The 14,733-nt window shown below is 43.5% G+C and overlaps 5 protein-coding genes across 5 annotated transcripts; 1 reads left to right on the forward strand and 4 right to left on the reverse strand.

The window, feature by feature from the left end:
* Positions 1-85: 85 nt before the first annotated feature.
* Positions 86-4,645, reverse strand: O0I10_012963 (uncharacterized protein; the record flags this gene model as incomplete). Its single annotated transcript, XM_058492841.1, has 23 exons — positions 86-445; positions 510-592; positions 648-723; positions 783-956; positions 1,019-1,131; positions 1,197-1,413; positions 1,476-1,587; positions 1,655-1,694; positions 1,750-1,944; positions 2,009-2,241; positions 2,320-2,381; positions 2,495-2,646; positions 2,700-2,873; positions 2,935-3,157; positions 3,220-3,318; positions 3,374-3,461; positions 3,525-3,625; positions 3,693-3,832; positions 3,893-3,987; positions 4,045-4,192; positions 4,260-4,319; positions 4,394-4,474; positions 4,555-4,645. The coding sequence occupies 23 exons, from the start codon at positions 4,643-4,645 to the stop codon at positions 86-88; spliced, it is 3,117 nt and encodes a 1,038-aa protein (XP_058336389.1).
* A 290-nt stretch (positions 4,646-4,935) lies between these two features.
* Positions 4,936-6,121, reverse strand: O0I10_012964 (uncharacterized protein; the record flags this gene model as incomplete). The annotated part of the gene is made up of 5 exons (XM_058492842.1): positions 4,936-5,189; positions 5,251-5,406; positions 5,459-5,477; positions 5,546-5,736; positions 5,803-6,121. The coding sequence occupies 5 exons, from the start codon at positions 6,119-6,121 to the stop codon at positions 4,936-4,938; spliced, it is 939 nt and encodes a 312-aa protein (XP_058336390.1).
* An 805-nt stretch (positions 6,122-6,926) lies between these two features.
* O0I10_012965 (uncharacterized protein) lies at positions 6,927-7,414 on the forward strand (the record flags this gene model as incomplete). Its single annotated transcript, XM_058492843.1, has 3 exons — positions 6,927-7,125; positions 7,195-7,294; positions 7,351-7,414. The coding sequence occupies 3 exons, from the start codon at positions 6,927-6,929 to the stop codon at positions 7,412-7,414; spliced, it is 363 nt and encodes a 120-aa protein (XP_058336391.1).
* Positions 7,415-9,766: 2,352 nt separating this feature from the next.
* Positions 9,767-11,098, reverse strand: O0I10_012966 (uncharacterized protein; the record flags this gene model as incomplete). Its single annotated transcript, XM_058492844.1, has 1 exon — positions 9,767-11,098. The coding sequence occupies one exon, from the start codon at positions 11,096-11,098 to the stop codon at positions 9,767-9,769; it is 1,332 nt and encodes a 443-aa protein (XP_058336392.1).
* Positions 11,099-11,408: 310 nt separating this feature from the next.
* O0I10_012967 (uncharacterized protein) lies at positions 11,409-13,883 on the reverse strand (the record flags this gene model as incomplete). Its single annotated transcript, XM_058492845.1, has 1 exon — positions 11,409-13,883. The coding sequence occupies one exon, from the start codon at positions 13,881-13,883 to the stop codon at positions 11,409-11,411; it is 2,475 nt and encodes an 824-aa protein (XP_058336393.1).
* Between the last annotated feature and the right edge of the window lie 850 nt (positions 13,884-14,733).

Below are 14,733 nucleotides of genomic sequence, written 5' to 3' on the forward strand. Positions count from 1 at the left end.
GTGGGTGGGTGGGGAGTCCTATTACTTGATCCAAATTCTGCAGTATTTGTGTAACAACTCACGTGTGAAAAACAAACATCATTTTTTATTGTATCAGGGCAAACCAATTCGCTCGACAGGTCACTGCTACCCTTCGTACTTGCCGCTTCTTATCATCGAGTGCGATTGCCAATTGCCGTATCACCCTTGGTGCCATTGTATGGAGGAGTGTGCCGTCATGACGAGTCGTCGTCAGTGCACTTAATGCTTGTAATGCTGCAATGCGAACAATCATGTGATGGTTGTAAGTTCCCAATGTCAAAAGTGCTTCCACAAGATTATGTAAATGCTCAGGTGTGAGCTCGCCTATAGCACCAGGGACTATCTTTTCGGCGACATGGAGCAACGATATGAGGAGGTCGGATAACGTCATTATTTTAAGGGATGCAATAAATCCGCCAATGAACTATCGTAGGCACGAGCCTTTAGTATTGGAGCAGCAGCACAACTCATTCTAGTATAAAACTTACTTTGTGTACTTCGTTGGTGATGACTTGAATAGGGAGATTGATAATGATGTATGAAAATGCACAGAGATGGCTGTACCGCATGCCTAGAGGATAACGTATATCAATTAGATGTCCTTGTCAATTATGATTCATACCTACCTTCATTCGGCGTAGATTCTGCTCGAGAAATAAGCACTGGTATGCAATGGTAGAAAATGCGTTGCTTGTATAGGATCTAATACAATTTGATAAGTAACTATCATCGTCGTATAGCAAGCAAAAGAATACACGTACCGACACATTTGCAAAAGATGCTCTCGTAAGTACGAGCTCATCGTCTTGTAAAAGTACAGTAAAGCTTTCGGCAACATCCAAAGCCAATGGCTCCGGTATGCTTAGCATGTCCATAATCGTATTCAGCATATCCATCCCAGCAGCTTGACCACGTATCAATAGTGCTTTTGCAAGCTAATAATGATATGAGTGATTTAGTGGCTTCCATACGATGGCACATCATATATCCAACTTACCCAAACAGTGAGTAGACAAGCATCCAAGCGACTTTTACTAGGATAAGACATATTCTGCAATAAGGGAACCAGCCGAGATTGAGCATAAAATTTGATCGTGTCTGGCATTTGCGCTATTATGATATCGAAATATGAGTAAAGCAGAATAGAATGAGGTAATAATAGTGATACTACTCACGATTACTGCACTTGTTGGCAATCGATGCAATCGTCCTCACCAACGCCATCTTTTGCGTAACAATCATATTGCTTCTTGAATCAATCAAAAGATCACCAAGTTGTTGGAGCAAGGCAAGGCAATCTTGAATGGGTGATTTTGCCTCTTTCCTGCAATTACCCACAATGGCCGGGAATAGCACCGATATATCCATGTCCTCCGTCACATTGGAGCCATTCTGAACAAGCACCGTTAGATCCCTTGTCGTTTTACAAGCACATCATGATAAGGTATACTTACCCATAATCCAAAGTGTTGGGCTATGTTTGTATTCCCAAGCTGCGGGTTGATAGTTGAAAGATCACCATCGAGAAATAACCGATAAGCTTGATTCAATGCCATCTCTTGGAAGCTACACAGCAAACCAAATCATGATTAATTAATACCCTTGTCGCCTTTTCCTCATCAAGGTCTGTTACCTAATCGATGATCCACGCAATATGGTTGCTTGTATAAGAGCTTTTCGGAAAAAGGATTAGATCACAGCATGCATCATGTTCGACTCATTTCATACCTAAAAGATCCAAAAGCGTCTTATCGGTCCTCCAGCTGTTAGGTAGTCGAAGGCTTGCCTTTACGCACTCCGCTAAAATGAAAGGATACACTTGCAGTTGTGCGGCTTCCATGATCTCAGCGTGTTTGCTCGATAACTTTAATGCATTGAGGATACTTCGACATAGGGCATGGGCAAGGTTGTCATCATTCTCAGCTATGAGACATATAGAGCATTAGTAAAAGTAGCAAGTCATCCCCGCCGTATGTCATCCACTTACCACGTTGGTGTTGTAAAAGGAGGTGATGCAACTTTGTAAAGAGAGATGGGATGATGACACGTGACAAGTAGGGCTGGCTGGCAAATACGTCGATGACGTGGAGTGGTTTTCCAAATGACTGGCTATGGCTTGCAGAAGACATGGTATGATCGATAAAGAATGGTAGGATGTATTGCTCGGCGATTGCTGGTGATATCCTTGATGTTGCCGAAAAGATCTCAAGAACGAGGTTGCTATTATTGATCAAACAACGCGTGCGTTAGACGTATCATACAACAATGGCTTTTTAACAATAGCAAGACGACTCTAACCTGATTTTATCATTGCTCTCCCTCAAATAGAGATCCACAAGCTGCTTGATGAATACGTGAAGCTTTGGGAATTGCATTCAAAAGTACGATTTTATTACCATACTCTTCTTTGATGTATAATCCCTCCCACTCCTTCCCCCACCATTGGATATAATCCTATATCTCCTTTTCCTACCTCTTCTTGCGACAAAAACTGCTTCAAGGATATCATCTGCTGCAAACCTTCCAATGCTGTTAGCCGTACGCCATCGTCATTGTTGTAAACCGAATTCAGGAATGCATCCACAAGATGTGCCTTGTATGCGTACAGTGGTGATTGCATGGTATCTATCAGCTAAAATTAAGATCCACTAGTACCATCATTTGTACCTTTATCTTACCTTGATGTTCATTCGATAATGCCGATGAAGATGAGGAGTAGAATCTATTATGACTTTGAAGCATGCTGTTGAAGACGTCGAGGATAGCTTTTAATCGCACTGGGGAATCGGTGGGTCGAAAAAGACGTGTAAGCATAGGAGCGATGCTGTGTACGATGCATGAGCAGCTTGGATCTTTGGGATGAAAAATGGAACGTTAGAGATGAAGTGACATTCGCATTTGACCATATAATACCTGCTGCCGATGCTGCAGCGCACAAGATATGAGCAGCTGATTTAGCATTCTTCAATTCAGGTTGTTCAAGCTGTGCAATGCATGGATCAAGTAATGATCGTAGGGCTTGTTCCACCGATTCACGTATATCAGCAATACAAATACCACTTGCCAGTGCACCCACCACGCTACGGATTGTTGAAAGAGAGATTTCTTCCATGGCGGGTGATCTTGCTACACACACCTACATACATACATCCCATCTTTAGTTGGTGCATAATATCCTTTTTTTCATTATCAGCTTACTTCGGTAGATAATGCCTTGAATAGATCATTAGCGTGTGGCAGCAATGCATGGGCACCGTAAGCTGGTGCGCACAGACCAATGGTTTCGATCGCATCACTCTATTGTGTTCCATTAGACATCCCGCTCTTACTATAATAGCGAAAATGGTGTTACCTTGGCACTCCCTGTTGCTGTCATGACTTTTTCGATCAAGAGGGGCGTTGCAAAGTTGGCAAAGTAAGGCGTGGATCCAAGTGCTTCCCTATATAGTTCCCCCAATATCATCAACATGTGGGTTCATTCACATCCAAGAGCCTATTCACACCTTAATGCATTCTTGAGTTGTTGTGTGCTGATACCATAGGGGTCATTTGGTGGTGGCGTAAACGAGATAGGAAAGTAACAAAATATAGAATCAAATAGGTCCTAAGGAGGTAAGACGACGTTATATAGGTATGGTGCATTGCTTATTGGCTAGTGATGTACTGCTTACCTCGACATGTAAAGAGATATCAAAGTTGCTAATGACCACTTTTACTAATGAGAACACCTGCAGCAAATTCCGTGGATCCTTTTCTCCATCGATCAATGTAATAAAGCCTGCCACAAAATCATAGTCGGCCAACCTCAAGTCTACAAGTAATCTTAGTTGCCATTGTTGCTTCCACAAAGAAGGATCATGTTGTCCCTTACAATATACATGCTCATGTAATATCTTGTCCATGGTCAACAATAACTTGTATCTTGTATCTCGATGCAGCGATTGGGAACGCACATGGGCAAAGATCCTAGCGATATCGATCAATGAGTTGCTTGCCATGCTGGAGGACGATGACAACGCTTACACCTCGCATAATTGAACGGCATGATGTCCACGTGTATGTTCAGTCATGGATACCAGGGCATAAATCATATCAACGAATCGACCCATGGCAGGAGCGTCGTGATTATTATCGGCGAGATGATTGCAAATAAACTTGACGAGCATATCCACTAAGCAGCAACATGGCTCAACAATGGGGTCTCCTCTCCACTATATATAGACAATCATGTGACCTACCCGAGCTGGGCTGCAATCCCGAGGATCCGTGAACTGTCATTTGTGTCAGGAGATCGACACCTGACAGGGGAGAAAAAGACACGACATGGATGATGGTTAACTTTTTGAATTGAATTGGACATGGAAATACGCACATTTGTAATGATCTTTTTCATGCCATGCTGATTCGATAAAGTCGATCACTTGTGGTAATGCTGCAGGATCTTTTGTGATATCTGTATTGTTTGTGCTGGATGTGTGAGTGGAGGAGGAAGAGGACCAGTGCCAAAGTCGGGTTCACAGAAGCGAGAATTACATAAGAGAACTTGTGCTAGTAACGGAGGATCGACTTGTTGACGCGATGAGCAAAGCCATTGCGAAATGAGCTCTTGACAGTTATTGTTCATAAGTTGGGAAAAGGACGAAAAGATCACGGCATGCACTGTTATCAGATTTGTAGCGCTATTATCTGATCGCACCTTAATAATTCAATTGCCGACCATGGCCTCTGGTTGATGCATATTGGAGATCGGGAAATCTTGGATTCTTTGTTGATAAGAACTGAGATATTAGGAAAGGACTACGGAATACTCGACGAGTGTTGTGGGATAAGAAATGACACGTAGTATAGCAGATAAATAGTGCGAAAGGAGAACAAATATATAAGAGGTAATACAAGATTAAAGTGTAGTTCTGTCTAGTTGGATTTTTGCTTGTTGCGTTTACGAAGCACTTCAGCTTCAATGGATTCGGCTTCCTTGGCTTGTTGAGCCCACACCTTCTTGTCAGATCGAAGCTCGGCATTGTATTGCTCATCAGTGGGCTCACGATGCGATCCACCCAAACGATCCCAAAAAGTAAAGTATTGGCCATAGTTGTAGTTGAAGTACAAATGGTGCACAGTGTGGTGAGCGGTGGTGTTGATCACAGTGGAGCGGGAGATAAAGTTGCCTAGCAAAAAAGAGCCAATCAATATATGGGTTCTATATTCCTTTGCATAGTCGATATTTACCATCATGAATCATGACCGTCCAGCAGTTGACAAAGACAAACATGAAAATGTACTGCCACTTTTGCATAGGGAACAAGTAAACATAGAGATGATATGGCACAGATTGGAGATAGCCATCCAATGGGTGGAATGCATGCGAAGCAAAAGGCGTTGGCACTAAACCATTCAAGTTAGCTATAAAAGTTGTACAAGGGCATCTGATCCTTACCGATCCATTTGTGGTGGGGCTAATAATTCATACATGGAAGCGTTAGAAGTTGCTCATTCATACCCACTACTCTCGTTTCGCCTTTACCTTATGCAAACGCTTGTAGAGGAGTTTTGAATGAAGAGCACGATGAACAAGGTAGATGCCGCAATCGGTGAAGAAGAGGAAAAGAGGCATGCTAACAAGGAAATAGACCCATTCATAGGTAGTGGTTGGCATGCCATCGTAGAGCTTTGAGTATCCCTTGACTTCGCCCCAAAACCAGGGCACGGTGAGCACTGACAAGCGGAGATGTTAGCAACAAGTTGATTGGAAATGAAATGAGATACACAAAGAAAACTCACATGCAAAACCAGGAACAGCCTTTACAGCACAATCGATCTCAAGACGTACTTGGTTCTTGAGGAATTTGGGATGCTTCATCGTCTCATGATCAAAGATAAAGTAATAAGAGAAGGTTGCTGCTGCAAGATAAAAGAACCAGCCACCAAGCGTCACCAAGACTGACAATGAGAGGACGATGCGCCAGTCATTGTCACGAGTCCATTCAGCCGTTGTTGGGGCGAAAACAGTATTGTTGCCAGAGAAAGCAGGTGTGGACAAGATCTTTGAGTAGAGATTATCGAGAACGTACTCGTCTGCACAATGGAGGAGGACGTCCATGGCTGTGTTGACAATGGGGGTGATGGGCTCGAAGAAAAGAAGTAGCAGCGGGGTTGGCAAAGATGGTTGCACTATTTGAAAAAAAATACACCTCTCTCCTTTTGTCGCTTCGTTTCCCCCCGCGACACTTTAAATTTATCCGCGTCGCGCTCATCCCGATATGCCGCCTAGGTTCCCAGGGCAACAACTCATGCACCACAACCACCACACACAAACCATCCAAAAATACACAAGGGATGCCACCCTCATATCTGATAACAACCATGATGACCATTCTAAGAGTAAAAAGTGTTGCATACCTCGTTTCCTCCTCCTCCTAGTAGTCGTAATACTCCGCATTCCAATCACAAGGTAAATGCAAGCGGCGATCGACATGGCAACCATATTTTTGCATAAAGTACACATAGCAGCATGATGTTGTCATGTGAGCTCTAGAAGAATCCTTGGTAGCACATCATCTGTACGCTGTTGCCACAAGTGCGGAGTGATGGTGGTTCTTCCCTAGTCCCACTATTGGATTACTACTACTGCAGCAGCTATCACGATTATGGTGTCCCATCATCATCATCATCATCATCATCATCATTATCAAGCACAGCAGCACCATCGTTTTCTTTATCCACTTATTGATCATAGCATGCTCATTATCCAATAACATCCCATCCTGTTCTACTTTGTTTATTATAGCGAGGGGTATCACATGAACCCATGCACGTAAAGGATGTCAACCCATGAATCAGGTATAGCTACTACCCCACATCTAATACACGTTGTTGGCTTTTTTCTTTTATAATTCATAGCAACCATGAAATCAACCAACAATTATTACGGTCAAGCTTCAAGCTACACTGGTGGAGGAGGAGGATATGGCCAAGCTGGTGGATATGGCCAATATAGCGGTGGCGGAGGTGGTGGTGGTTATTATAATCATCCACCTCCACGTAGTCCTTTCTCTGGTGCAGGCGGTTATTCACAACAATACGGCCAGCAGTATCCTCAGCAAGGTAAAATGTGCTGCATAATGCACATGTTTTATTATACATATGATTGTTCTAATGCGTGCGTACGTATAGGAGGCTTCTATCCACCTCAACAGTCAATGGGATACGGCGGTCGTCCTACCGGTATGGGTGGTGGCCGTGGAGGTGGAATGATGGAAACATGTCTTGCATGGTACGTTGTGATGATGCAAATCTCTTTAGAGCAGCGATGACTTATATCTTCAATAGCACTGCCGGTTTATGTTGTTGCTGTGCGGCTCAAGACTGCGCTGAATGCTTGACAATGATGTAATAATAGACCTATGCCCCTTGTCGCAACATACTTTATATATACTAGTACCATTGAATGCAGAATTTTAATATCGAATGAATTGGATAAAGCATCCCCATATGAATGAACACTATCGAGTAGCTATTATGGATAATGTACCTAATCACACGCATGAAAGCATAAAGAAACGTATCGAGTATAGGTGGCATTCCTGTATTTATTATATGCATTGTGTCGAGTGTATGTGTGATTGATACAAAGAGCTGATTTGATAAAGGCTAACGTCAAAGCGATATGCGCTCGTTGTGCACAATGCCTCCAAAATGATCCGTACACCGAGATTTGTATATCAACCATCAGCTAGAATACCCCTTTTTGTGTCCATCGCCTTCATGTTTTAGTCGTGGTTGTAAAACAATCCTCAAAAGTGGCAAGTACAATAACAACGAGGCGAACGATATACTGCTGCAAAGAGCCTGGCTGAAGCATAAAGGTGTTCTTTCACTCGCGTTGATGAACAAGACACGCGTTATTATCGCTCTATAGTTGTTCATAGTTGCTGCTAACTTGGCTGACGTGTAAGCTGTGTTGGCAACAATCGGATGCAGTCAATGCTCAATGGTAGAAGCGGATCGAGAATAGACATGCAAAAGAATACAACGTTTCAAGACCACGGTTGTACCCAAAGATACCCTACACCATACAGTCGGTTTTCCAGTTCATGTTGAAGCTCATTTGTGTTGTGTTGGTAGCTGGAGTGTTCATTGGGTGTGCTGGGATGTTGAAGTTGTCTCAAGAACAAAGCTAGAAAGATGAACACAGCGGAGACTTGATCCTTTTTCAAATCTGAAATTGAATTTCGGGAGACTTCTCAGCTGCATGATGATTTGATGATCAATGACAATGCTACTTTTGCCTTGAATTACAACACGTTGACCTCCCACAAAAACATGCCATCTACATCATTAGATAGCATGCATGCTCCGCTGCATGTCACAAGTTGTCCCGTTCCTCTAGGCCGCCGTTTTTGTTTTCTAAATATGGAAATTTTGTGGCCTATCATGTAATTTGCCCCCCGGTAGTAATGACACGTGCGGTGCTAGGGGTAATGTAAGAATATCCGGGAAGGTAAGTTGGGTGTATAGGGTAGGTAAAATGATAAAGACTTCGCCGGCAAATAGAAATACAATGGTATAGCAATCAAATAAGAATTAACAAGTGAACACTGTAGACTGAAAGATCAACCTGCAATGAACAATCGAAAAGATAATCAAAAAGGGGAATTCAAGGGTACAATAGAGAGAGGGAAATGAAAGATCTAAAGGGATAAAAGGTCTCGTTCGCACTGCAGTCAGCGATCAACAATAGAAAACAATCTCAATCTTTGGCTTCAACAAGCTTGTCTTTCTTTATTCAATCATTGAGCTAATTTATATTGACTTGACAAATACAAGGATGATGATGACAATGATAATAACAATATGGGTGTGTGTGCGTGTGCTTGTGTGTGTGTGTGCGTGTGCGTGTATCTTAGCGTGTCTGGATTTACATATAGTGCGTCTGAATGATAATGTTTGACCATGGTGCATTCGGGGACAACCGAGTGAGTGATAAAAATGATAAGACGTCGCAAGAGAAGTCGTTGCCATGACGAATGTGAGATCAGGGTGCAATCGTGGTGCTGTCGTACTGCGTCAATGTAGAAGTGTGAATGAACAACATAACAAGTAAAGTGGAATGAGCTGAAGTGAAAGTCGTAAAGTCAGAAAGGAAGCAAGGATAACAAAAATGATGAGTAAAGGGAAAAGAACACGTAAAGAAAGTACTAACAGGGAACGGGTAAACAGGGAAAGCAATAAACAGGGAATGACGTGGGCAAAATGTGGTGCATGAAACGGGGCATCGGGGAATCCAAAAAGGGAAAGACAAAGGAGTGTGAGGGAAACATCAAGCATCGTCAAAGGACATCACGTGGAAAGCACCAAAGGCGAGCTTGACGTCATAAATCTTACCAAAGGAAGTAGTAGTTTGGTATATAATAAAATTTTGGACTTGTCTGAGACGTAGGGCAGTAAGGCTTGTAGCGAGGGTGTCAAATAGTCCAAAAACGGCAATCACAAGGAGTCTTCACAGATCCAAACAATAAAGCAATCGCAACTGCTTCACTCAAATGATCCCAATCGAATACAAAGACAAAAAGACAAGGGTTTTAATAAACGTTTTCAGATGCTATACAAATAACCACGCTCAGCTAATCTAGTGGATGACAATGCAAAAGTTTCACTTGGGTTAAATTCTCGGCCAAATATGGCAACGCGAAGGTTGACCATCCCACCACGGACGTCTCACTCTCCCCCTCTCAATCAAGCGTTGTCATATCCCAGGTTGTACGCGTTCAATGTATGCATGTAATTGCCGATCAGCTCGTTGTGCCACAACATCCGGTATGAGTTTGTCCCTTGATCTCCATGCCTTCAACATGTCACCATTTACCGCTCCATCCAAACGCTTGCCACCAGGTCCTTGTAGCCAATAAGTACCATGATTGTTAACACGCGACACAATCATCGGGCCAATCCATCTGTTTGCAAGCTTGTGTGGTTTATGCTTGTCGAGCATCAAAACTTGATCACCAATAGCAAATCGCTTTTGCACCACCTTATCATCATAACGTTGCTTCCTTGATTGTTGCTTCCTTTGTGTACGTTGCCTGGATACCTCCCGATGTTGTTGCATAATACTGTCAATCACCTTGATCCTGCTCACAACTTCATCCGCTAATTCCCCTTCAACGAAATCTTGTCTTGGTTCAGGCCATGTAGCTGGTGTGCGTATGTCATATCCATATAACAACATCGCAGGGCTATACCTTGTTGCATCGTTGGGTGTACTTCGAATGGCAAGAATTGCATGTGTCAAACACTCATCCCATCGATCCAGCATGTCTTGATCTTGGCAAATCTTGGATAAAACCTCAACTATGGTCTGATTCATTCGTTCACAAAGTCCATTAACTTGAGGCCTGAAAGCTGTCGTCGTCAGGGGTTTACAACCTATCCACTTCAAGAAGGTGTGTACATAATCAGATTTGAAATTGGCTCCTCGATCGGTTAAAATGTAAGATGGTACGCCAAAGTCTTTAACAATGCAATTGAATAGGAATGCTGCTGTGGTTTGCTCATTGATGTTGGGTACTGCTGCAACGACAGGCCACCTTGTCAAGTAATCCACCGCAACCAGAAGATAACGATTCCCATTCTTGCTCGGAGGGTTGATCGGTCCCACTGCATCACATCCGATCATGTAAAAAGGTCGTGTAGGTGTTGGTATGGGATGCGATTCCTCTTGCCGTACATGTCTTCTCCTCGCTCGTAATTGGCACTGCTCACACGCTTCCACATATTCACGCACCCGATCATAGAGCTGATATCCCTCATACTGTAATCGCATTCGTCGCCAAGTATTGTTGATACCCATGTGGCCTTCCTTGTGCACCTTCGCAATCACATCCATCACATTACCAGAATGCAGCACTTCTTGTCCATAGCTTCCATCTTTATTCTTGATAAACAATCGCCCTCGATAAGGTAAGTATCGTGTTGCTTTGTTGCGTAAACGCCGTTTAAGTTTGTTGTCATGCATATCACGTGGGTAGCTCCCTTCGGTGATGAGATAGTACAGGGCCAGATAATGCGCGTAATCCATAGTAGTGTAGAGTCGTTGTAGAAGATGTCGTTGTATAAGTCGCTGTAGAGTGTTGTAGTGCTTGAGATGTGTTGTTGTGCTTGTGAATGTGACTTGATGATAAAGAAATGATATGATAAGATGATCCAATAATGTATACGATGTAATTTTTTTGCTCTTTTTGCTCTTTTGAATTGTTTTTCTGATCCTTTTTTTCACTGCTTTTTCTTGTTCATTTTTTTTCTCTTTTCCTCTATTGTTCTTTTATCCTTTTTTTGTATCTTTTGTTCCTTTTCTTTTGTATCCATATATAATAACCACCCATCCCCCTTCATTCAACCAGCCGTGACAATGCATCAGCAGGGTTATCCTTTCCTCTCCTATGCTTCGTGACAAAATCATATTCCATTGTGGCAGCCGACCATCTTGAAATCTTGGGACTGGGTGAAGGATTGTTCAGGATATACGTCAATGCAGAGTGATCCGTATACAGCACAAACTTCCGCCCGCGTAAGTAATGTCTGAATTGGTTCATCCCCGCTACCACCGCAAGTGCCTCCAAATGTGTCGTTGCATACCGGGTCTCAGCTCCACGTAAAGCTCGAGATGCATACGCAATAACTTGTTCCCCTTCACTAGAGCCATCAACCGATTGTGAGAGTATGGCACCAATCCCCTTGCCAGAAGCATCTGTGGTCAAGATCTGCACCTTATTTGGATCTGGATAAGCTAACACCGGTGGATTGATCAATGCCTCCTTCAACTCCTTGCATGCTAATTCTTGATCTGGTCCCCACACAAAGTCCACTTTGGATCTTGTCAACTGTTGTATTGCTCGAGCCTTGTTCGCAAAATCCGGTATGAAACGCCGATAATACCCAACCATCCCCAAAAACGATCTCACATCCGATTTGTTCTTTGGAACGCTCATATCCGACACCTTCTTGACATTGCGATCGGTTGGCTTCAATCCGTCTCTGGTGATTTGATGTCCCAAATACTCCACGTTGTCGCTTGCAAAAGTGCACTTTGCCAACTTGATCCGAAGATTGGTATCCTTGCATATCTTGAAGACTTGTTCCAAATGCTGCACATGCTCTTCCAATGTACGTGAATAAATAATGATATCGTCAATGAACACGTGTACACATTTTCCAAGCAATGGCTGTAATATCTGGGTCATCAAACGTTGAAAGGTGGCAGGAGCAGATGTCAAACCAAAGGGAAGCACACACCAATCGAAAACACCATACTTGGTCACGAAGCCTGTCTTGTGGATCGAATTCTCATGTACAGGTACTTGCCAATACCCTGATGCGGCATCCAAGGTCGAAAAGTATCGAGCACCACCCATAGAATCAACCAATTCATCGATAAATGGTAAAGGGAAATGGTCCTTCACAGTGATCTTATTCAGTCGTCGATAGTCAACACAAAGGCGTAAAGACCCATCCTTCTTGCCAACGAACAATACAGGTGACGTCCATTCTCCCTTCGATGGCTTGATAAGCCCAAGCTCCAACAAATGATCCAGCTCCTTACGCAATTGTGCTTCTTCAGTCCATGTAAGACGATATGGCTTGCTCTTGATTGGTGTTTCAGTGGTGGTCTTGATTTCATGCGATATGAGCTTCACCCGACCAAGGCCAGCATGTTCCACAAAGCAATCGTGATACGTGTTCAACAAGCATTGAATTTCCTCCGGCAGCTCCTTTTTCTCACACTCCTCTTTTCTTCCTTTTTCTTCACACTTCCTTTCTCTTCCTTTTTCTTCACACTCCTCTTTTGTTTCACACTCCCCCTCTTGACTCATTCCACCTTCTGAATTGCCACCATCGTACCAATCGACTCGAACTCCTCCTTCCAATGTTGCAGCCACGACTTTGCTTGGTATTTCAAATGCACCCTCGAACATGTCTCGTTTCACCATCTGCAACATGAACACTTGTGGCGTGTTTGCGACTTCTTCTCCAGCAGGTTTGTAATGAGAGTATCCTTGCACAATCACTGCATCCTTGTTCGATAAAGTGGGTACTGATAAAGTCAACGCCGTAGGATCGATCTTGATATTGTATGCACGTAACCATGGCAATCCCAACAGCAATAGGTCTGATTGACGATCCAGCACCGAACAGTGTTCACGCCTCAACTTGCCACCGATCTTGACTGGTACATTAACACACACTCCATTTGGCTTGGTATCCCTTTCGTCGAGTTGTTGGATGGACATAAGGTCTTGATTAATAGGTAACTTGAGTCTTTGGGCAAGAGGTTTGCTGATTACTGATACTGAGGCTCCCGTATCCGCAATAGCTTCCACGACATGACCATTGATATCGACTTGAACTGCAAAAGGCCTTGCTGAACCCATTGACTCAGGACTGTATGGATACTGCGTGATCGACGTATCCGAATGATAGCCATTGTCATCGTCGTCTTCAAACTCGGAGTCGAAAAGGTACGATTCAGAATCGCTTTCTCCATCCCCATCTCCCAATCCATCCCATTCCTCTTTTTCTTCCTCTTCCATCTCACTCTCCTCCTCATCGGCATCGGATCCAGCAAGATTCACCACATTGACTTGGGCAGCGGTAAGTGAATTGGACTTGGGGGTACGTGGCTTTCGTCCATGAAGATAACGTATTCCATCACAAAGGTCTTTTGCGGCTTGCTTGTCAATCGCCAACCACTCCTTGAACGACATATCCACCTTCGTGTCGCCCAATACGTCCCATATGCTGCTTCGATCAATTGACACCTCCAATCTCCTTGCTGGCTTTCTTGCTTTTCTCTTCGCATCCTTCATAGTCACATCGGTAGTATCATTGTGTTGTATGGCTGATAAAGAAATGCCTTGAGCTTCATCATCCACAATTGTGCGTCGTGATCTCTTCTTGATTGGTGCCCCTTCTCCCGATGCATTTGATCTTGGTCTCACGCGTCCATTTTGCCACACTTGCACTCCTTGTATCAAATGTACTTCTTGTGTCGGTGATTCTGGGAAGGTTTTGTTGTTGAGTGGGACAGCAGACTTCCCATCTACTGCTGTCCCTTGTCTTTTCCCGCCTCTTGATAACCACCACGCTCGTTACATTGATAGGCTTTGTGTCCCACTTGTCCACAATTATAGCATGTCAACGAATAGCCACCATATCCGTATCCACCACCACCACGAATATTGTTGCCACCTTGTCGACTCAAGCGTTCCATCAAGTTGATCTCCAATCGATTGAACTTTTCGTTCATGTCGTTGAGTGCCTTATCAAAGCTGCTGATACTACCGACATCACTTGCACGATCAGATCTTGTCGACAACACCACCGAGCTCTTGTCACTACTACCACCATCCGTAGCAACACCACCAACATCAGCTGCCTTCTTGTACTTGATACGCAATGATTCCTCCTTCTTGGCAGCATCCACAGCTTCAGAGTATGTATCAGGTTCCTCTCTTTCGACTTCAAACCCAATATCATCCTTTAAAGCCTTGCATAGCAAATCGATTTTTCTCCTCTCATCCTTCAAAGCCAATCGTTGAAATAAAGCTTGTTGTGCCTCCACTAGTTCGGATACACTTTCACTTTCGCCTTGTTTGCGTGCTTCTAATTGACGCCACCAATCACGCTTAATCGACTTGCTAGCGTATCTTTCAACGA

This window comes from Lichtheimia ornata, assembly GCF_029851405.1.
Source record: "Lichtheimia ornata isolate CBS 291.66 chromosome Unknown scaffold00187, whole genome shotgun sequence".
NCBI classification, from domain to species: Eukaryota; Fungi; Mucoromycota; class Mucoromycetes; order Mucorales; family Lichtheimiaceae; genus Lichtheimia; species Lichtheimia ornata.